The sequence below is a fragment of the Rana temporaria genome, chromosome 5 (genome assembly GCF_905171775.1).
Source record: "Rana temporaria chromosome 5, aRanTem1.1, whole genome shotgun sequence".
Taxonomy (NCBI): domain Eukaryota; kingdom Metazoa; phylum Chordata; class Amphibia; order Anura; family Ranidae; genus Rana; species Rana temporaria.
In genome coordinates this window covers 62,441,979-62,465,340 of record NC_053493.1, presented here as the reverse complement: position 1 = coordinate 62,465,340, position 23,362 = coordinate 62,441,979, and the positions used below count along the sequence as shown (strand labels likewise).

Here is a 23,362-nt window from a genome sequence, read left to right as displayed (position 1 = left end):
AAACTCAGAATAAACAAGTTGCAGATGTAATAAAGGCACTACAAGAAAACAAATAACACATAAAGTGCACTACTTGGTTCTAAAAGCCAAATAGTTGGAAAAAATGTGTACTGCAATAGTTGACTTATGAATGGATCTTAACGAGCAGGGCCCTCTGATCCCTCCTGTATTGATTTGTATTGTGACTGTACTGTCTTCCCTGATGTAAAGCGCTGAGCAAACTGTTGGCGCTATATAAATCCTGTATAATAATAATAAACCAAATCGTGTTAGAAGTCCCAATATAAGGCATATTCCAGGTCATTTGCACATAAAGGTATCCCAAGTATGGTTTCTCCTGGTGGTGAGGCTACTTCTCAAGCGGGCTGGGAACCTGATGGCTGTGGAAACAAAATGCAGGGAAGGGGGAAGAGAGAAGCGCAGAAACATTTAATTGGAGTAAACAAGAAGAGATAAAATACACTCACAATGTGACTACAGGCTTGTCAGGTGGACAGTGTTGGCACAAAGGCGTCCAGGACACAGGAGCGGGTGCCTGGTGTGAGTCTCCGCCGTGGCCATAGTTGAATTGGGAAGAGGCCAGCCGGGTCTCTTGGGGAGGAGACGGAGTGAAGCTGTTAAACCTGGTGCAACCTGCCGTGATAGTGGCCAATAGAAATGTGTTTTGGAGACAAGGCAACACCTCCTTTGTCAGCCTTTAATTTATCTGCCGGGTTAGCTTCTGAGACACTTTTTCTAGACAAAAAAAAAGTCAAAAGTATATGCCTACATAGAACTCCTCTAGTGAAGGCTATTTATAGCTAAGCTGTCTGCTTAGCGGCATCCCCATTCCTTTTTTTCTTTCAATCTGTTTTATCAGAAGAAAGTCAAAATACAAAAATGTCATTGTACAATAAGGGTTGCACAGGCTGGCGCCCCAGCCACAATGCATCATAAGTATGTCAGTTTACACTAGCACATAGCACAAAACAGACACCATTGTTCCGTCTGGCGTAGCGTATCTCGGATACACTACGCCGCAACTTACAGCGTATTTTCTGTATCCTCAAAGAATTTGCGCGGTAAGTTATGGCGGCGTAGTGTAACTGTCGGCGTAAGGGCGCGCAATTCAAATGCATGAGATGGGGGCGTGTTTTATGTTAATACGTCTTGACCCGACGTAAATTACGTTTTTTCTGAACGGCGCATGCGCCGTTCGTGGGGGTATCCCAGTGCGCATGCTCCAAATTAACCCGCAACAACCCCGTGCTTTCGATGTGAACGTCATTCTACGCAAAACCCTATTCGCGAACGACTTGCGCAAACGACGTAAAAATTTGACGCGGGAACGACGTCCATACCTAACAAAGGATACGCCTCATATAGCAGGGGTAACTTTATGCCGGAAAAAGCCTGACGGAAACGACGAAAAAAAAATGGAATCGGGCTATGGCAGGTTTGACAGCCAATAACATAAAAATAGATCAACCTTTGAGTAGAACGCGCACTGTCATCAACCTTTTCATTTAATAGAGCTATATGGGGTAGCTGTGGAACAGGTATATCCCACCAAATGGGCAACATGGTACCCAAGGTATGACAGCCCCAAAAACATGAAGGTGAGGAGGTCGGTAACAGCCTCCCAGGATGTGCTGGGACCATATACCATCTCATAAGGACCTTAACACTCGCCTGCACTAAAGAGACATTTAGTATACCCTTATAGGCAGCATGAAAGGGAGTGCCAATGGTCCAGGTCTTACTCAGAGGCTAAATCCAAGTCTCACGCCTGCATGCAAGGTAATTTGACACTTGAGTCACGCAAGAGCCAGTAGATAATGGAAATCCCTCCCCTCTGTCGATCATTCTGCACACATCAACTGTCATAGGGGGTTGCTTTGGGGTCCTGACATACCTCATGGCCTAATGACCAAAGGAAATTAGAAATTTGAAAAAATTAAAAGTTCCTGACAACGGCATCTTCAGTCGTGGCTTACAATGTGTTGGGGTGAAAGGGCCTCAGAGGGTAAGGAAGTGACGAATGCAGTACAAATTCTTGTTGAGCCACCAACGGAAAGCTTCAAGGTCTCGACCAGGGGGAAAGGCTGGGTTATTGAAAAGATGGGCCTGCGGGGAATGCTTAAGGTTGTACCAGACACTATCCCAAACAGCCAAGGAATTTGATAACGTAGGGACAAGAATGGGGAACATATCTCTTCTGGGTTGCCATTTGAGGTAACCTACTGTTTTTTTTTTTTTGCCCGCTGTACTCTCCGTAGCCACCCATTCAGGTTTTTCACTTTGGGAATAAACTACCGATAGTTTAGCTATCTGGGCTGCTTGATGATATAGTATAAGATGTGGTAGGCCGAGGCTGCCCTTCTTTTTGTGAGCCAGCAACACTTGTTTAGAAGCTCTGTGGTTCTTGCCGTTTCATCCCCATTCCTTTTAAGAGCGGCACCCTCTCTTTGTGAAATCTCCCTGAATGATATTGCTGGGAGGTCAGTCATACCAAAATACATAAAACCCTGCATCTCTTGCCATCCTTCCATCAAGAATGGGATTTTCTTTTACCCTTCAGGCACTGGATGGTACAGTGCCTATACCAAATACAGGTATATGAGTGCTATACTGACTGTGTATATGACCAAAAATTGTAGGCACCCCTCAGTTGTTGTTTCCAGTGAATGTTACTGTTACAATGTAAAAAGACCTAGATCAGGCATGTCCAACCTGTGGCCCAAGATGGCTATGAATGGGGCCCAACAGAAAATTGTAAACTGGACTTTTAAAAATGTTATCTTCCTCCCCCCAAAAATTCCCTCTCTTTACAATAACGCCTTATTCATGTCATCAGTTTTTGACAGCACCCATAATATTTGTGAGCAACTATTTTCGAGGATGAAGCACACAAAGGCGAAATTAGAACCAAAATATCTGATGAGCACATTGAGAACTGCTGCTTCGTCCGTCCAACCAGATATCGATGTGTTTATCAGCAATCATGTCAAATATTCTACTTAGGAAACATTTTTACAAGAAAAATTTAGTTTTATTACTCAGGTTATCTATATCCACTTGACTCTGCCCCCCCTTGTAAAAATAAAAAAAGAATAATATATTTTTTTACTTTACTTTAAAAAAAATGTAAGCAAATTTCTTCAATTTAGGCCAATATGTATTCTGCATATTTTTGGTAAGCAAAATCCCAATAAGCATAAATTGGTTTGCACAAAAGTTTTAGCGTTTTTCAAACTGTGGGACATATTTATGGAATTTTTATTTTACCAGTAATGGTGGCGATCAGCGACTTTAATATTGCGGCAAAACCAGCTCCGCAAAGACGTTGCTTGATCTATTTTGGGTGAGAAGCCTTCATAGAGTGCTCACCTTAAGCCTACACTTTTTTGGTAAACCAGAATACCATTTGTTGGCCAGGTCATTTTGCCAACTTAAGGATTTTTTTTTAATGTGTCCAGCAAGCTCATTTAGGGCTGATGGTCAGCTGTGCACTAACGTTTGACCATATAGTGTATTATTGTCTGTATAAAGATCCCCAATGGAAAAGGGAAGACATTTTAGTTTTTAGACAAGCCAGTTATGCTGAAGATGCCGGCTTCAGTTTGCAAATAATTTGAGGAATAATTTAAATTACAGTTTCAAAAAGGTATAATACTCCTTCCAAGCTCTGCTTTTGTAACGCCAGAAACTTCATAGATTCCATCACTTAGAAATTCTCTCTTTAAAATGAATGAAAGGAGAGAATAAAGCCTTGAGGATTATGGAGAGAGATAGCAGAGATCAGTCAGGTCACATGACTGCATCTCACGTTGACACTATTTGACTATTCTATTCCGTCAGTCTCATTTTTTCTCCTTCCACAATTTAATCCTGTTACATAGAACGGCCTATCAGATGGTAAATGATTAACTACTTAAATGTGAAGAAAAAAAATAACTTTATCCTGCAGAAAATGTAAATACATGTAGTCACATTGGGAGTATTTTTACTTCCACCCTTGAAACCCTGTACACACGACCGGGATTCCCGGTGGTATAAAGTCCGAAAACCAAGAACCTGCTTGGTAAAGTTTCCCCGTGTACATACGGTCGGGAAACTGCGCGGAGAGCTTTGGCCGGGAATCCTGGCCATGTGTATGCTCCCTCGCATAGGAAAACTGCTGGGGTTAAAACCGCTGGGAATCCCGGCAGGAAAATAGAGAGCAGGTTCTCTATTTTCCCGCTGGGATTCCCCACAGTTTTCCTGTCCTGTAAACTGTGAGGATGCATACACACGGACAGTTTTCCTGGCCAAAAGCTCTCCTGGCAGTTTTCCTGCCATGAAAACAGGTTGTGTGTATGGGGCTTAAGTCACGATCAAGTGAAAACTTTTATTTTTAAGCATTCAATGCTTTTTATGATCCATAACCATGTCTATTACATCTGCGTTAGACATACAGTAATTGAATGTTTCCTAGTAGATTACCAGTGTAATGGAAGCTGCTCTTGTAGATAATTGTCTCTAATTTTAATTACAGAAATAATTATCTGTGTCATTGAGAGATTTGCAGCGGGGATACATGTTTGTACGTGATTCATAGATAAAATGTGATGTGTGTCCTTTTTTAGTAGCCTATTCCGTCAACAACAATTTTGCTTGCCAATGGTTAGGATTTTTTTGCTGAATAAATTTGGAGTGGGCAAATGAATTTTATATCCTTGTTTTGGCAATAGAGATGCCAAGTAATGCACCTGTTTCTTTCTAACATATGGCCTTAAGGAAGCATCCAGCCTTTCACCATGGAATTTTTTATAGGGGGGTCCTGTATTAAAGGTGTACTGGTGTAACCTTCGGGCTGTGGATTCAAATATGTTTGGCCAAACGTTTTTTCTTTTATTTTGTCTGTTTACCATTAGAAATTTGTTTTTCACTTGCTGCCTTAGAGGTCCAACTAGAGGTTAAAGCAGATCACCTAAAATCAGGGAAATTACCCCTTTAGGCCCCTTCCACATGGGGTGGATTCTTTTATGATCAGTAGGGGATCAGCTCACAGCAGAGCGGGTGGATGACGCATCCGTGTCCGCTCAGTTTCTGCAGAGTGGACACGGGGGAAGCCTATTTTGCTGTATGGACGGCTGGGTGTAAATGGACTCTGCTGTCCATTTACACCTGACTACCGTCCGATCCAAAGTGGACCAGACTAGACCCAAAGGTAGGTTAGTGTAAACAGACAACTCAGTTTACACACGCCTGTCCATAGGAATGCTTGGACCTTCCGATCAGGTCCGCCTGAAAATGACAGGAGAACCTGATCAGATCGCCTGTGTGAAAGGGTCCTTAGACAGTTCTTCCCACAACTGGTGTCCTCGTTGGATATTTTTATGGGCAGCTCTACATTTTTTTTATTCCCCTCCAGTTTCTGACGGCAATAGTTTTCTTTTTTTTTTTTCAGTCTTTTCCCCCTTTATTTTCATCTAGTAGTCATGCAGTGGCAGTTCCTGTCTGTTTGTTTTCTTCTACTGTATCTGATGGGGGAAGCAATGGTTGTAACACAGGCTGGATTTAAAAAATGTCTGCCTTGATTCATCTCCATTACATGGTGGATCAATCGGACTAGTCGTTTTTACAGTAATGATACATTTCTTTGTGCTTTTCTTCAAGCGCATTGGCAGTAACAAAGACACAGCATTTCTGTATTTTATTAACTTGCTGAAATTGTACTTGGCTTAAAAAGTAAAAATTATTGCAGCCACTACATTTTAAGGACTGGTGAAGTTCAGCTTTAAATGGCAGGTAAGTGGGGAGGCTTATGAGTGGTACCATGGTACTTTAACTTTTAGGTGCTGGGCTTCTTGAAAGTTTACATCTACTTTAAGGTCTGACACAACTAGTATACAGGGGTGCTGATTTACTGGAGAGTGCAAAATCTGATGCAGCTGTGCATGGTAGCCAACTCCACTTTCATAGGAAGAAAAATGGCAAAGACAAAATAATCTAGCGCATACAATTGCGACACTAATCATATTGTGATTTAATGTTATTAACAATTATCTTTCCTTTTCAATCTGCAGCCATTGGAATTTTCTGAGAATGCATTGCAATATGGCTATCTGGAGTTGTTCTGTACAGTGTACTGTGCACCCCCCAGATACATAATTTCCTGCTTGTGTGATTGGCTCACCAGTTTTCCCAGAAGTCTGCCTTATGCTGACCATACACTATATGAAAAATTAGCGATTTTTTTTTCTTTTCGGCCAGTTAATGGGCAGAACATCGATAATCGTTGGGACGTTTTTGAGCCAAAAAAAGGCCATGTTTGGAAATTTTCTGCCAAATGAACGATAAATTGAAGGGTTAATGTGTTTCCCATCCGAACTGTCTGCACTAGGTATATGTAAAAAAAATGAACAAAAAAATGCATTAATTTACGTCCACTGAATCATTTATCGGTCATTACATGATGCCACTATAGTTTGCGCTCACGGCCGAATGTTCGTTTTTTCGAAAGTTGGTTGGGCCAAAAATACATTTTTGGAGAGATACTTTCGTCTAAAGGGATGCAGGCCCAGCAGATTTCTTCATTGGTGCTCTGCAGCTGCACACCTGACAGTTCATTATGAAACCACACCCATTAGACCCACTTAGTACAGAGGCACAGAGAATCACACAGGGATTTAATCAGAATAACAAAAGGTAGGAATCTGCAACAAACTCTGTTATCCTTGCACAGATCACCCAGAGTGGAATTATTTTTTCTCAACAAAAGTGGAGTTGCGCTTTAAGCTTTGACATAAAAACCTGGAAGCAGATTTTGCAGTTTAAGTAAATCAATCCCAGAGTCTTCATATGACATCACAGCTATGTCCTGTATGATAGTTCAGAAACATTGGTATTGTTATGAAGCTAGTGCAAAGTTTTTTTTTTATTTTGCCCCTTATATTTTATGTTGGAGAAGAGAAACGGATTTTTATACTTTAAAACCCTTTTTCATTAGGAAATTTTGCTTAATACAGTACATCTGAAGATGTGAAGAGCTTTCCTGGAAGTGAATCACTTTTTGTGTTGCACATATCCTTTGCACAGTCTAGTAGGTGCACAATACTCTGATTTATATGATCTTGAATTATTCTGCTGTGAGCTATGACAGCTTTGACCAAGTGTTGAGTATTTTGGAACAAATTGAATAAAGTGAAAGCTTTTCGCAGTTATTTAACATTGAAAGGTGTGCTCTATTATGCTCTCTTTAGAGGACTGTTAATACAAACACGAGTGAGGAGGTTCCAGAGCTGCTCAAATTAGTTTTAATTCTTCACTCTTTGAACTATTTCCAGCAACTCGGCAATACCTGACAATGTCACTAGACACTCATAGATTTTAAACAGAGTGGTTTAGAACTATACGTGATTGTGAAGTGTTCTCCAACTATGGATCTGTAAACACTTTGAGAAAATACTGTATGTAGTTAAATCCAGGCAGACCGCTCAAGTCACAGTTGAAAATCACATGCACTGATTTATCTTTCGGAGGGTTTGTAATTCTGTTCATCCTCTTTTGTGACTTCTCCTACACCTCTGCCAGACAGCATAGCCAGAAGGGTGACACTGCTTACAGTTAGAGCTTAGTGCAAACTAAGCCTCACCTTAAAATGGGCCATTTTTAGTATGCAGTCTGGTGTGCACAGGTTTTTTAACATTTTTGAAATATGACAGAATGGCAGTCTGTTTCCATTTGTGCAGGGACCGACAGGGACTTCAGGTGAGTTGTAGTTGTGGGGCATCCCCTCATAGCCTAGAGATTGGACAATAAAGGACCAGCAGTTCACTGATAAAGTTCATTGGGGGGGGGGGGGGGGATTCAGCATGTTTCTGTTGGCACATGTCCATGGAAGAATCCCTGAATCCTTCCCTATACCTTTTCCAGCCTAAATATTATAAGACACGCATTGATAAAGGTTTTTAGTAAGAAAGATTTATGTACTTACTGTATGATAGTGATATGTAAAAATATATTGATTAAAGCAAATCTCAGCCCAAAAAAAAAAAAAAAAATGTAATGTATTGCAGCTTACCAGTCAATAAAGCAGAGTCCCACCCAAAAATGGAACTTCCGCTTTAAGGCAAGGTGACCCCCTGACATGCCACATTTTGCCTATCATTTTTTTTTGGGGGGGGGGGGGTGGCAAGGTTCCAGCTCCTACTACTTCCTGTGCCTCTGCGGTGCCAGAAGGAAGTTCACCTCTCCCCCCTCCCTCTCGGCAATCGTCTGGGACACGTCACAGGACCCAGATGATTGCTCGGCCAGTCACAGTGCACAGCACAGCTCAGGCATGCCCGGCTGTGACAATGTCGGTGCCGTGGAGAGGAGGGGGAGACAAGCGGGGCTTCGTTCCCCCTTATTGCTGGACCCTGGACAGGTAAGTCCGATTATTTAAAAGTCAGCTGCTGCAGTATTTGTAGCGACTGACTTTTTTTTTTGTAGGAACTCCGCTTGTGGTGGCTGCAATAGTTTTTTGTTTTTGAGATTTTTGTCATTACTTTTCATCAGGTGATCCTGCCAGGAACATCCTGTCCTTTGACAATGCTTATTTGCTACTGAGGCTCCATTCACACCTGAGTGTATCAATTTACTTGTGTTTTTCTGTAGTTTTTTTACAAGCTTTTTTGCAGCTTTTAAAAGCATTTTAGAAGCATTTTACAGCTTCAGATGTTTGTTTAGCCAAAAGGAAGAACTAGGGGGAGATGAGGGAGAGGAAGTTAGGTGTGGAGAGCTGTTTGAGCACAAAACGAGCGACAAAGCGATTTGTAAACGCTCAAGTCAGGCGTTAATATTGAAGTCTATGAGGCCAAAAACGCTTGTAATCTGCTAAAAAAGAAGCTCATGTACTTTTTTGAGCTTCAGACATTTTTGCTTCAGGTGACAGAACACTTGTATGTGAACAGGGGCTATTGAAATCAATGGGATTTGACTTGTTGAGCATTTATAGCTACACGCTTCAAACAGAAAATCAGGTGTGAACGGGGCCTTACTGTATTAAATATTATATATGGCTTGGCCCCGTTCACACATGAGCAATTTTCTGCTTGTAGCTCTAAAACACTCACAAGCCAAATCCTGTTCAATTCAATTGCCCCTGTTCACATCTGAGTGTTCTGAAGCAAAACCCCTGAAGCTCAAAAAAGTACATGGGCAGCTTTTTAGCAGATTACAAGCGTTTTTTTGCCCCATAGACTTCAATTGAAATGCTTGACTTGAGCATTTTACGAGAATTTTTCGCTCAAATAGCAGCTCTCCACCCCTAATTTCCCTTCCTTCTCCTCCCCTAGTGCGTTCTATTGGCTAAACAAAAAAGGCCTAAAGCTGTAAAACACTTGTAATACGCTTAAAAAAAACGGCAAAAAAGCTTGAAAAAAAAAAACGCTAGTGAATTGATGCGCTCAGGTGTGAATGGAGCGTTACATTGTCCTGGAGTTTTTTTATGACTGTGGTGTACCTTGAAAGCAAAATCTTCAGCTTTACAAACTGGCACATCATAAAGTCATGTAACAAGAGGTTTCAGACATGTGTAAAAGCACAATGAAAAACCTTCCTAATTTGTTTAGAATAGAGTATATAAATTATTTTTAAATGACATTGCCTATGCTTTCTGACTTTAGCACAGATGCAGTGCTTCCTGGAATATATTAATTCAGTGATTGTTGCCTAGAGATGCTCTTTAAAATGATGGAAATAAAGCTGAGACTTGTAATAATTGCTTCTAGAGAAACCAGAAAGCTGCACAATATTATTAAATGCATATAACTGAATCCCACGCTCATATCGCTTCTCAGCACGGGGCCGGCAGGGATGCATGAAACCTCTCATCCCTTCTGCTGCATCCCTGCTGAGATGCTGCGACAACAAAGGATTAAACAATAATTTTCCGTTTACCACTTCCAAATCTTAATTTCTCACCCTGGATGCCAATTTTACGCTGCAGTTTTCAGATGTAGATAAAAAATAAAATAAAAATCTAATACATATTTTAAATACTGTTGTGCAGATTTAAGTGGGTTGAATGTTGTCATGATGCCCCATGCGAGAGGAATATGTTGGATGTTTTTAACTGGATGTGATGCTTTTTATTTGTATACCATAATGTTTATAGCGGTCTGAGAGCAATCCTTGTTACTTATATTGTATGCTTAAGCCAGAAATGTTTTGACAGTTGAGATGGATAAAAGAAAGGGGACGCACTGGCCTAGTGCATTATCCCACAAATTTTATTAACATAGAATAAAATTAAATAAATGCTACTCTGATGAAGGAGGATATGCCTTTGAAACGCGTTGCCCAGCAGGGACCCCGGACAGGCCCCCCCTTTGCTCCAGTTGCCGGAGAGTTTAGGAGAGTGCAACCAAGTTGGGTTGCCTGATGAGCGCCTTTACTACCTATGTTTGTGAGCAGCATCTAGTTATTTTATTCTATTTTAATAATATTTGTGGCATAATGCATTAGGCTAGTGAGCCTTCTTTTTTTTATCCATCTCTACAGTGTTCTGAGGACAACCCCAGTCCTATTGAGCAGCAAGGCTTTAAAAGAGTTAACCATTTCTGCAACAGAGCAACATATTGTTCCATTGTTGGGTTTCCCACTCATGCGCAGGAGATCATTGTTGTAGCTCGTGTTTTGACAGTCAGCCTAAAATTTAGTCATTAGCTCAGGCATGTTCAAATCTAGTCTGAACCCATGTAAGCGAGTCCACCACAAGCTGTAGCTGAACTGCACCAGTCTGGGCGGAGGCATTCCCATCTCCGCAACCTTGTATGTGCGGCTGTGGATCAGGGAATTCCCTGACTGCATGCAACTGATTGTCCAAATACAGGTGACCGCTTCCTGGTGGGCTCAATAGAATAGGATCTGAACAGACCTCAGTCTATCCCTACTAACATATTCAAACCTTTTTTAAAGTATTATGTAAAAAGGTTTTCTGTCTAAAGGATGGGGCAGTCGGGTTGATTTACTCTTACCTGTTTAGTGTATCTAAATTCAAGAACAAAAACTTATACTTGGTCTACTGTGTCAAAAAAGGGAGGTTTTGCCACTTGCACCAACAGAAAATGTTGTTTTCTATTTAGCCCCAGTGTATTGTGCTCTGGTGTTTAGCTGCAGGCGGAGAACTCCGAGAGTCTGACAGTTGCAGCCACTGGACATGGCTAGACAGTGAAGCTGTATGAACATTTAGGGCAGTGTGTGCCCAAAGATGAATGGCTGGGACGCTGACAATTTCAGTTCTGAGCATTTGTCTCTGGGTTCTTACTGCCCTTATCATTCGGACAGTTAGGCGCACCGTCCAGCTGCAGCAGCTCCTCTCAGTCTTTCATAGTCTGACTGGCTGATAACAGCAGGCTGGATGGGACAATTGTGCCCTCTGCCTGCATCTTAAGGTTTGAGCTGTTTGCATCAGGACTACGCACCCAGTATGCATGGGGCCTTAAAATTAACTTTCATTTACCTTTTGGGTTCAGTTTTAAAAACACACATACTTATCTAGGTGGGTGCTGCATCTGTCCCCCACCTCTACACTGATAACTAAGCGATCAAAGACCACTGCTTGATGCTTGGTCCTCAGTGAGCAGAGAGCTGGTGACTGTTAAGCATCATACACACGATCAGACTTCCATCAGGCAAAAACATGGAATTTTGTTCGAAGGGCGTTGGCCGTGAACTTGTAATGCATTCAGCCAACATACACACAGCTAAGTTTTTTTTTTTTTTCTGCTCTTTAGCGCCACACTTTGGGCAACTTCTGCTGATGTTGTCTGATGGTTAGCATTGGTTTGGAGCATACGTGTTCTTACTTTGATTTTTAGTCCGATTGGATAATCCGATAGAGCACATTTGTTGTCTGACAATTTGAGAGCATGGCTATTCAACATTTGTTGTCGAAAATTCCGACAACAATTGTCAGATGGAGCATACAAATGGGCGGATTATCCGACAAAACTCTTCCATCACACAATTGTTGTCGGAATATCCAATCGTGTGTACGGGCCTGAAGTCATCGGCTCTGTGTTCTACCCCTCCAACGCTTACTGAAGCGATGGGCTGTGAAGCGGGTGACAGCGGCTGGCTCAGGCGCTCAGTGAGGCGCTGAGAGGCTGAGCCATCTGCTGGTCCGAGCATTTGGGCGGATCCCGACATTAAGTCAGCCAACGGCATACTTTAGCCCGCTAACAGCTGAATATGGGTCAGAGGAGTGCAGAATGAAGTGCACTCCTGTGACCCAACCCACAAGAGAAGTAGGGCCAAAAGACATTGTGTCCTACTTCTCTTTTACTATACACTTCAGAGGTAAACTATCACATAACCAAGCCTTCCTTTCAAATAAAGCTTTAGGTAAAAACAAATGAATAAGCAGATGTTGCCTTAAGTAAAATATATATATTGAGATGATCAGCAGTTCCAGGAAATGTAGGCATTTGAAGTTTAATCTCATTGGTTAGTGAGGTCACACATGGCATTTACTGACCAATAAGGGATGGTTCGAAAGAGTTGGGGTATAGTTCAGCTTTTTTTTTTTAAAAGGGCGAGATTTGATATAATGTTAGCAGCCTATTTTTTATTATCTACTTCCCACCACCCCCACCCCCTCCATAATATCCTCAGTTTAAATTGTCCAGAAGGTTTAGTTTACATTTTTATATATATAAAATGGTTCTCAATTGTTTGGATATTAGAAGTCAAAGTATCAGCACTGAAACGTTTCTGCTATTTACAGCTGTATGTATTAGAAGCTGTGTTTTGTGCCCTAATATAGGATTTCAAGCCAATCTAATTATTATTATTTTTTTGATACAGGGGCTGAAGGATTGGGGTTTAGCATCACTTCAAGAGATGTTCCTCTTGGTGGTTCAGCACCAATCTATGTGAAGAACATACTCCCCAGAGGAGCTGCTATTCAAGATGGCAGAATGAAAGCTGGAGATCGACTGCTAGAGGTACTGTGGTTACTTTGATTATGGTAAACGCTGTTTTTACTGGAACTAGAGTGGAACGCCGCCATTTATTTATTATTTTGAACAAAGCGTAGAAGGGTTAAAATATTGTCACTTTTCCTTGCTGGTTCTTGTTGGAGATATTCTCCACCATTCTTGTTGTCCTTGGAACTGTAGATATGAAGACAGCAATAAAAACGTAGCTTTTCCTGTGCTTTTTAGAAATCCAAAAAGTTTTGACTCGAGTTCCACTTCGAATACCTAACAATTGTAATGAAACTCAAGTTGAGATTTAATTGTTTTTGAGACTTGCATTAGGTGTTGCTTAACATTAATACTCCAAAATACCCTAAAAGCTTTGTAACTCTTGAAATATGACAGTGCCTGCCTTTCCTACCCAGCTTCAGTGATTTTGTATTTATTTTTTACAATACATGTGCTGTTTAAGGGCTTCAAAGCTGAACTTCATGCAACTAAACCTCCTTACCTGGTAGAGTGTTAGTAATACACCACCAAGCTCTTTACTTCGTGAGACCACTCTGCAGGCTGCAATTCAGTTAATACAGGCTGAGCTAAAGCCCCGTTCACACGGTCCAAATGTCGGGAACCATTGTTTAAAAAAAAAAACTCAGAAATTTTGGCCCATGTGTATGCCACCCTCTCCAGCAGAAGCTGGAAAACCAGCAGCCGACTGACTCGCCGATCAGCGCTCTCAACCAATGGTGGAGAGCGCTGATCAGAAGGTTCTGGCAGGAGTGCCATCCCCCTGTCAGAATACAACAGCTCAGCAGGGGAGATCGCTATACTAACTTCACATAGTTAGTACAGCGGCTCCAACCAGAGCTGACAGTTTTTTTGTTTTTTTTTGTTCAACCCAAAACTCAAAGTGTACCAGGCTTAATATATGCCTAAGGCTGGCCATAGACTGAGCAAATTTATTTTCTGCAACCATGGGTCCCCGTCGGGAGAACACAGTGATTGCTAACAGCTAAAGCAGCTGCCTGCAATCATTTCATGTAAAATCCAACAGGCTGCTTGTACCCAAGTTGATTGATCCATCAACTTGGGTACATTCAGCCTATCCATACAAGGTTCGATCCAAACTGTCTATGGCCGGCTTAAGCATATAGCAAGGTAATGAAGAAGCAGACTTGGGAGATTATCACTCTACTCTTTCCTTTTAGAAACCTGTTCTGTGCTTAATTTGCTTGCACTGCTGGCATTTTCTCATTCAGTGTTTGCTGCTTACACTGAATGGGAAAGATTACGGGACTTTTGCCAGCTGTATGTGTTTTTTCTTTTTTTCTTTTGGACCCGAAATGATGGAACTGTTTTTTTTTTCTTTAACCACTTGGGATCCGCCTGCCGTCAATTGACGGCTACAGTGCGGATCCCAATCTCCAAACTGCCGTCAATTGACGTCCGAAAATCTGTGTTGGCCGTGTCCCTCGGACACAGCCAATTACAGATCGCCGCGAACGGCCAATCAGAGTGGCCGTTCGCGAGGCGATCTGTGCGGCCAATGAGAGAGGATCTCATATTTAAACATATGAGATCATCTCTCATTGCCGTTTTACACAGAGACAGCGGTGCTGTCTCTGGAGAGGAGACGGATCTGTGTCTCTTGTACATAGAGACACAGATCGGTCACCCCCCCAGTCACCCCCCTCCACCTACAGTTAGAACACTAAGCAGGGATACATTTAACCCCTTCCTCACCCCCTAGTGTTAACCCCTTCAATGCCAGTCACATTTATACTGTAATTAGTGCATATTTATAGCACTGATCGCAGTATAAATGTGAATGGCGCCAAAAATGTGTCCGATGTGTCCGCCATAACGTCGCAGTCCCATTAAAAATCGCAGATCGCCGCCATTTCTAGTAAAAAAAAATAATTAAAAAAAAAATAATTCTGTCCCCTATTTTGTAAGCGCTATAACTTTTGCGCAAACCAGTCGCTTATTGCGATTTTTTTTTTTTTTTTACCAAAAATATGTAGAAGAATACGTATCGGCCTAAACTGAGAAAAAAAAATGTTTTTTTTTTTTAAATTGGGATATTTATTATAGCAAGAAGTAAAAAATATTGTATTTTTTTCAAAATTGTCTCACTTTTTTGTTTATAGCGCAAAAAATAAAAACCGCACAGGCGATCAAATACCACCAAAAGAAAGCTCTACTTGTGGGGAAAAAAGGACGTCAATTTTGTTTGGGAGCCACGTCGCACGACCGCGCAATTGTTAGTTAAAGCGATGCAGTGCCGAAAGCTGAAATTTCACCTGGGCAGGAGGGGGGTATATGTGCCCAGTAAGCAAGTGGTTAATAATTGACTGGAGTTCAGCTTTATGCCAGGTGACCACAGTATACTTTCTGTGCATGTTTGGGCTTTCTCTGGATTTTTCAAAACCAAAAAATACTGCAGGATTGATTTGCCTATACCCAACCTAGTGCATGATTGTGGTAAGGATATTGAGTTGCAAGATATTTTGGGGTAGCCACTACCTAACTACTAATACCCAATGTTATGCGTAATTGTGGTATAATGTATTCCAAGATCCTTGGGGGCAGCCACTATAAAGTGTTGCCGATTTATGTTTGCTTTACATAAATTAATAAGATAAATACCTGCATACGAGAACAGACTTATTATACTATTTAAACATTCTATCACAATGCCACGAAGAAAGCACTGTGTTCCTTCACCGAACGCTCAGCACTGCACTGCACAATAAATCCAGGGATTCATTACCCACTGCTGCCAGCTCTTTGAGAATGATTTTAGCAGAAAGCTCTACTATATGAACCTGCAATTCTTTACTATTTCATTGTTTACCTTGTAATTTACCAAACTTTTAACTTTGTTGTTTATTTTCTCTTCGCTACTTATATTTCAGCAAGATATACGAATATAGAGTGTTATTTCTATTCTGTATTATGTTTCAAAGTGTGATTATGCTTACAGCCAGAGAAGCAGTTATTTGTTCTTTGAGATAACACCTCCCCACATGCTGGCTGGACTCGGACCCCCTTCAGCTAGGCTTATTGACAAATCAAAAATGGCGGTGCAGTGTCTGAACACTGGGAATTGAAAATCACAGACTACCTGTCCTCCCCTCACACTGTGGCTGCGCCCAGAACATGTTTTTAGCGAATGTTCTACAGCTGTGAAATGTAATTAGGATTGCTATCCACGGTGGCCCGTTGGATCTCAGGAATATTTTAAAGTAAGATCACAAGGGGAATTTTATTAAATGCCACATTTAAAAGAAAATTCCACGGGTTGAGGAAGTGAGCAATCACTCCAAACATTAAAAAAACACACTGATATTTTCATAATAAGCAGTGATTTAGGCCACAGGAAGCCATGCGTATGAGCAAGGTTATGTGGGAAGCAAGGTGACCTAATAGCATCGTTGCTTAATAGACTTTAAGTGGCCTATGATGTATAATAGTTTTTTTTCTTTTTACATACCTCAACAATTACGCTATTGGTAACTCTCTGGGGGAGTTAATGGCTCCACCACAGCTAATTGTAGCTAAATTGGCCAGCTTGGAAGAACTTTTTTGATTGTGTCATTTGTGAGATGTCTGTTCTATTGTCCCAACGTTACTTTTAAATATTACAATAATTTTCAGAATGTACAAACTGCTATGCCGTATAAGTACATACTTAATGTAAGTGATTATAAAGGCTATTTTATTTTTTTAAATAACAAACATGTTATACTTGTCTGCTCTGTGCAATGGTTTTGCACAAAGTACCCCCGATCCTCCCTCATTTTCTGGGGTCCCCCTCCTGCACTCTCAGCTTCTCCTTTTCTCAGTGTTCAACCAATGGAAGCCACTTCCTATGGATCCATATGATGCATTAAGTAAGAAACAAATAAATAAAACCTTCTACCTTTTACAACCACTTTTAAGTACATACTGGTTACTGGCATAGTTAATTCTAGACCATGTTACAGCAGATTAAGGTCCCAGCAGCATGTATGGATAGATGTGGACCTTGATGCTGACGAGCATACCAATAATTAATCTCAAGGACCAGGTGCTGGCAATAGACATTTGATCATTTTAATTTTTGGAGTTAATTTTAGGTTTTTCTTTTCTAAAATAATAATAAATATATATATATATATATATATATATATATATATATATATATATATATATATATATATATTACCGTATGTATGTATAAAAAAAGTTTTAAATTAACATGTTGGTCATTTTGAACTTCCAAAGTAAAACTACTGCCTAATAGGTGTTATTTGCTATCCTTTTATGGCACCTCTGAAACTGGTTTTGCTTTTTTAGTAAAAACTCTGCTCCCCTTTCTGGCTTGGTCTTGTTCCCTTGACATTCCTACTGACTAATGAAGGAGTCTCATTGGCCAGTTAGGGCCCTCTTATTTGACAGATGGGTGGGAGGTGGATGGGACTTAGACCTGAAGTCATGAAAATAAAGTGTAATAGACCAAGTAAAACTAGTTTTAGAGGGATGCACAAAAGAGACTTTAATCAAGAGACTGGATATTCAAGGTATTAATGGGAGCCTTGTACTGACTTCTTGTAGCAGAATTTTAACAAGTCAAACATTTAACTTAACAAGGATTTACTTATTTTACTAATGATATTAATACTTTTCTAAATACAGGAGTAAAGCAGGGTTACTATACACTAACAGATTTCCATTTGAAAATGTTAGATTAATGAACATTTCTTTTTTTTTTCTAATTATTAGTGAGGTCACATTGACATTCATTTTGGACCGCAGTTAAATCAAACACAAAAGAACAAAACCGTGCATGTGCTTTTTGTTCACTTATGGCCATTAACTCCAAAATCGAATGGTAAAGGCAAGCAAAAGTTTGAACTAATGTCGAACATTTGACAAGCTGTTGAATGTACTGAGACCTTTCATACAAATGTAATGGAGTATACCCAACTTAAATCAGTTTTGTGGATGTAGCCAATATTTGTGTGATTGCTTTGGCCATTATGTTCCATGTATTAAAAATATTTAAACTCCATGTCTAAATGGTGGCACACTCTTCAGAAGAATTTTAACTTGGGCATGAGAAGCTCTGTAGATGTAATGCTTTCCTAGTTCTATCTTACTTTTCAATAGAGGCTCTATCTGAGCTATAGTGGTTCTATCTTACTTTTCAATAGAGGCTCTATCTGAGCTATAGTGTCAGTCAGTTCACACACACACTGCACATATGCTTGATGGCGCATTCATGAGACATGCTTTTAGATCAAGTAGCCTCTGACAATGCAATATTATTTTATGATATAATGGACAAGTTTTATTTCAAGGAAATGTTTTCATCTGTTAAACAATTGGACAAATAAACAGTCTCTTGCTTTATCAGGTGAATGGTGTGGACCTAACTGGAAAAACACAAGAAGAAGTTGTATCATTATTAAGAAGTACCAAAATGGGAGGTGCAGTAAATCTCTTAATCCTCAGACAAGACGAGGCTTTCAACCCCAGAGAGCTGGTGAGTGTGTCCGACACATGTTTCTTCTGATTGCACAGTTTTACCGCAGAAAACATACCACTGACGATGCAATACAAAAGTTAGATATTTTTTATCCTCATGTAGGCCTAACAACCGCAATAAAAGCCTTTTAGAATGTGACTCGACCTCTCTACCTCATCAGCTTTAATGAAAATCATGTCTCAAAATGTCTGGCTTCGGACAATTGAAGTGATTACACCACTGCTTGATTGAAGGGGCTATTATCATTCCAAAAAATCATAGATTGCTTGGGAACCTTCTTTGCTCACGAATGTTTTATGACTGCTGATTATTTTAACGATTGTGTATAATTTTAGCAATGCTTGGAAAAGTACATCACTTTATCCAACGTGTTTTGTAAGAGGTGTACAAAAATACTTTTAAAGCAGCAGTCTTCAACTGTCCGATCTGTGACTTGTATTCAGGCAGTAGGGACTTTTTTGTTCTGTTTTATAATTCGGAACAATTCATGCAATTACTTTTTTTTTCCATTTCTCAGCTGTAGATTTCAGTCAGTCCTCTGGCTACCATTAAATCTTGGTGCACCCATAGATATAAGTCGACCGTTAAATGTTCAGATACAAATTGACCACCTTCAGACATGTTACAGGTGCAGCACTAGGAACATGTTGCATGTTCCCAAAGGTGAACTTATTTAAGAGAGTCCATACAAAAGTCCATAAATGGCAAAAAAAATGGCCACATCCACCAGAAATTGTCACAAATTACCAGTTGTGCATGTGAACTGCTTCCCACCTTCAGGGGAAGCAGTTCTTTTCTGGAAGGGGAGAGCGTTCCACATTTACAACTGGTGATTTGTGACAACTCATGGTGGATGTGGCTGTTTTTTTTCTCTTTTTATTGGACTTTTGTATGGATTTTCTCAAGAACTTTACACATTATGCATTTTAACCTTTATTATGATTATACTAGGCCACAGTGCTGCTTTGCAGTGGGAGTGATAAGTGAATGCACACTCTTATTTCAAGCTGTATTGATACATATCAACTATGGCTGCCACATATTCAAAAAATGTTTCCACCATACACTAATCTTAATCTGAACTCCAGGCAAACAACTTACCGTAATACACAGATACAAAGCTTCCTTATAAGTACAATATTTATTTTTGGTTAGTTACTATGTTTTTTTTTTTAAAGCAGCGTTCCAGGCCAAAAATTTACTTTCACACTGCGGTGAGGTACATCACTTCCACGGTTTTATTGTGCCATCCTCCTTCCCCCCTGTTGCCTTCTGGGACCTGGGTGTCCCCCAGAAGCCAACGGGACCATTTACAATGCGTCACGTGACTTGCGCATGCGCAGTAGGAATCCGGCTGTGAAGCCCCAAGGCTTCACTTCCTGTTCCCCTTGGTAAGGATGCCAGCGCCTGCACCCAGAGCCGATGGACGGGTCAGCTTTGGGTGCCGATATTGCAGGCTCCCTAGACAGGTAAGTGTCCTTATATTAAAAGTCAGCAGCTGCAGTATATTTGTAGCTGCTGACTTTTTTCAAAACAAATTTCACCCAGGCTGGAACTCCTCTTTAACGTTGCACATATTTTTGTAATTTTAACTTAACTAAATAAAGTTGGTAGTTCCTCTCTGGCCTTTGCTTCTTACAACCCCTATATAGGAATGAGCAGCTAGACCGTAAGGTGCATCAATCCCAGCACAGGTGGCACTTGAAAAAGCATTGGGGAACACAGAATCAACGGTTCTTATGTTTCTTGACCAGGAAGTGTCAAATATTTTTATTTCCTCCAGAATAATAGAGAAACCATTACGACAGTCACGTAGATGGTTTTTCTTTCCATCTGCTTTGCTTCTGCCCTGGCGGCTTTGGAAGTCTTCGCTGCAGTCTTATGATTTGTGTGAACTTCACAATCCGCACTGGATGAAGAGAGCTGGCAGTTTTTATTGTGCATCAAGCAGATGAGCTTTCATTCACAGTACAGCTGGAGTTTTGAATGTAATTTAGCTGCGCACAGTCTGTGACAACTGTATTTGACTTAGTGTCAGTGACAACTAGTCACATGGCTGGCCTCCGCTTTTTGCTGTGTGTTGGCATGATGTGTGCGACATACCCAGATGGTGCAGCTAATCTGATCTTTTGATAAATGACTAATTTCCTTTGTTAAATATTCATATCCCTTAGCCTGTCTCTTGATTCATTTCTCAGTCTGTCTTTTCTGAGGAGTTAGCTGAAAAAGCTATCTATGCTAACGTATACATTTCTGTGTCATTTCTTCCATAACAAATGCTGTAATCTATTCTGCATGATCTTCACAATACATTCCAGCATACATTAATACACCATAGATGTGATGTGATTGTATGAAGTTAAAGGCTAGGTTTAGGAGGGGTCATGTAGTTCTCTGAAGGGATTACAGAGGGATGAAATCTCTAATTCATCTCAGGAACCCTCCTAATGCAACAGTTGAAGCCTTCTCCAGTGGTTTTCCCACATGGAAAAAGTATGATATGTTAGGTTGGAAGCTATATAAGGCTTGCTGGTGGGTATAGTAGGTTAGACTGAAAATCACTGATGGGGGTAAAACACAGCTCCAGGTAAATATAAAAAAACAGTAAATAATGCAACTGCATTCATTAATACATCCTCATTAATGCGGAGGTTCACCCAAAAATCAACTTTCTGCCATTAGATCCAGCATACTGCTGACATCTGCAGTATGCTGTTTTTTTTTGTACTTATCGTTTTATCAGCCGTTGTTATCCGGCTCCGAGCGGGGATTTCAGCAGGGAATAGGCGTTTCTACGCCAAGCGGAGTTGATTGACGGGCTGCTAAAGCGCGTCACGCCTTCCGAAAATACCCAAGGTGACACTCGGGTGTTTACGGCGCCTGCGCCTGCCGTGTAGAGCTGACTGCGCAGGCGCCATAAACACTCGAGTGTCACTTCGGGTATTTTCGGAAGGCGTGGCGCGCTTTAGCAGCCTGTCAATCAACTCCGTTTGGCTTAGGAACGCCTGAGCCTGGAAGTAATCCCCGCTCGGAGCCGGATAACAACGGCTGATAAAAATACTGCAGATTTCAGCAGTATGCTGGATCTAATGGCAGAAAGTTGATTTTTGGGTGAACCCCCGCTTTAATTATTAAAAGGATAATGTTAACTGAGGAGGGGAAGAATTAAAAAGGAAATAAAGGGATAAAGATCCCTTAGGCCCCTTTCACAGGGGGCAGATCAGAAATGATCTGCCCCGTGAACCTCTGTTTGCTCAGCGGGGATCGCTCCGTTGATCCCCGCTGAGCCGGCGGGTGACAGGGCGGTCCCGCACACTTTGCAGGGACTGCACTGCCTTTTCTCTGCTCTCCCCTATGGGGGGATAGGATGAACACGGACCGTCTGTCTGTCTTCATCCAATCCGATCCGCAGACAGAAGGAAAAATAGGGTTTTCCTCCATCTGCAGAATCGGAGGCCGGCGAGATCGGTGTCAGCGGATGTTGATCCGCTGACACCCGCGATCTCATAGGGACCAATGTATGTCCCTTTTTCATCCGCACACAGATGGATGAAAAAGCGGACATACGGTCCGCAAGTGTGAAAGGGGCCTAAGAGTTAAAATATGCCCCCCTTTTTTCAGTTAAAGTGTAAATGTTTATAAATGTAGATGATTTTATTGGATGATTTGTATTTTGTAAACTTTGATAAAATGAATAAAAAGATATTGAAAACATGAATACATCATCAATTAGGGTCCCATTCACTTTGAAGTTTAAAGCTCCAAAATCTCATGTTTCATGGTGATCGTTCACGCATGAGCGCTCGGGCATCTGTAGCTCTATGTCTGATCCTCCAAAAGCTACATGAGCTACTTTTGAGGCCGATTTGGACTTTTTGGGCGCCGTATACTTCAATGGAAATGACTGTTAATGCTCAAATTGAGCTTTTATAAATCTTTTTTTTTAAAGGTATGTTTGAGCCAGTAAGAACTGGTCTCTTTCCATAGTATTTTTCATTGGCTAAAACAAAAATGAAGCTTGAGTACACATATAATAATTGAAATACTCCTCTAAAATGCTTCAATATGCATGCAAAAATGCTCAAAATGCTTGAAAATCACTCTGCTTGTGTGTGAATGCATCAATACATTTATTTTTAAAATTAAGTGCAGACATTATAAGTACTTGATGTTGACCTGGTATCAGCCTTGTTTAGTATAAGTCTTGACGTGGAAGAAGCATTATAAGGAGCCAATCAAGTGGGCTGAGAGTGTGCATGCGCTAAGGGGCCAAGCTGATAAGAGGAAAGAACAGTGACAGAGAGATAAACTTGTCTGTCTGGTTTCTACTTTTGCTTTTGAGCCGCAAGGAGGGACTATACCAGTATGCTGATCTGCAGTAGAGAAAAATAAATCGGATTGCTTGCCTACCAGGCAGGGCTTTGCTGTGTGGCAGAGCTGTGTAAATCTTAAAACTGGATGTAAAGAAATACAACTATGTATGTGTATAGCTGTTTGATGTTCAGCTTTGAGAAAATTGTTCAACTTTTATACAGTTATGTAACCTACATGTTTTAATTTATTTCAGAACACTGAGCCAAGTCCGGTACCCAACGCAAGAGAACCGGTGAGAACTTTATTTTTTTTCCCTTGACGACCCCTCTGTAAAATACTTTGTCTAACATGAATTTGATAGTGGATATTTGATTTTGTGGCAAAATAAATTTTTATGCTATTCAATTTGTTTTTAATTTTGAGCAGTCTAATTGCATGCCTTGCTGCCGAAGGGTTAGTTAAAGATTTTTTTTTGTTTAAAAATAACAAATGTGTTCTACTTATCTGCTCTGTGCAGTGGTTTTACACAGATCAGCACTATTTCTTCTCTTCTCGGGTCCTCCACTGATGCTCCTGACTCTTCCCT

General features: G+C 40.8%; 1 protein-coding gene across 13 annotated transcripts in view; it reads left to right on the top strand.

Moving 5' to 3' along the window:
• PARD3 (par-3 family cell polarity regulator) overlaps positions 1-23,362 on the top strand; it is a 768,046-nt gene that overhangs the window by 376,689 nt on the left and 367,995 nt on the right. For all 13 annotated transcript variants that reach the window (XM_040352652.1, XM_040352650.1, XM_040352646.1 and 10 more), the window contains 3 exons: positions 12,817-12,956; positions 18,331-18,459; positions 23,030-23,068. In XM_040352652.1, the coding sequence (XP_040208586.1) occupies positions 12,817-12,956; positions 18,331-18,459; positions 23,030-23,068 (308 nt within the window). The remainder of the gene's footprint in view (positions 1-12,816; positions 12,957-18,330; positions 18,460-23,029; positions 23,069-23,362) is intronic.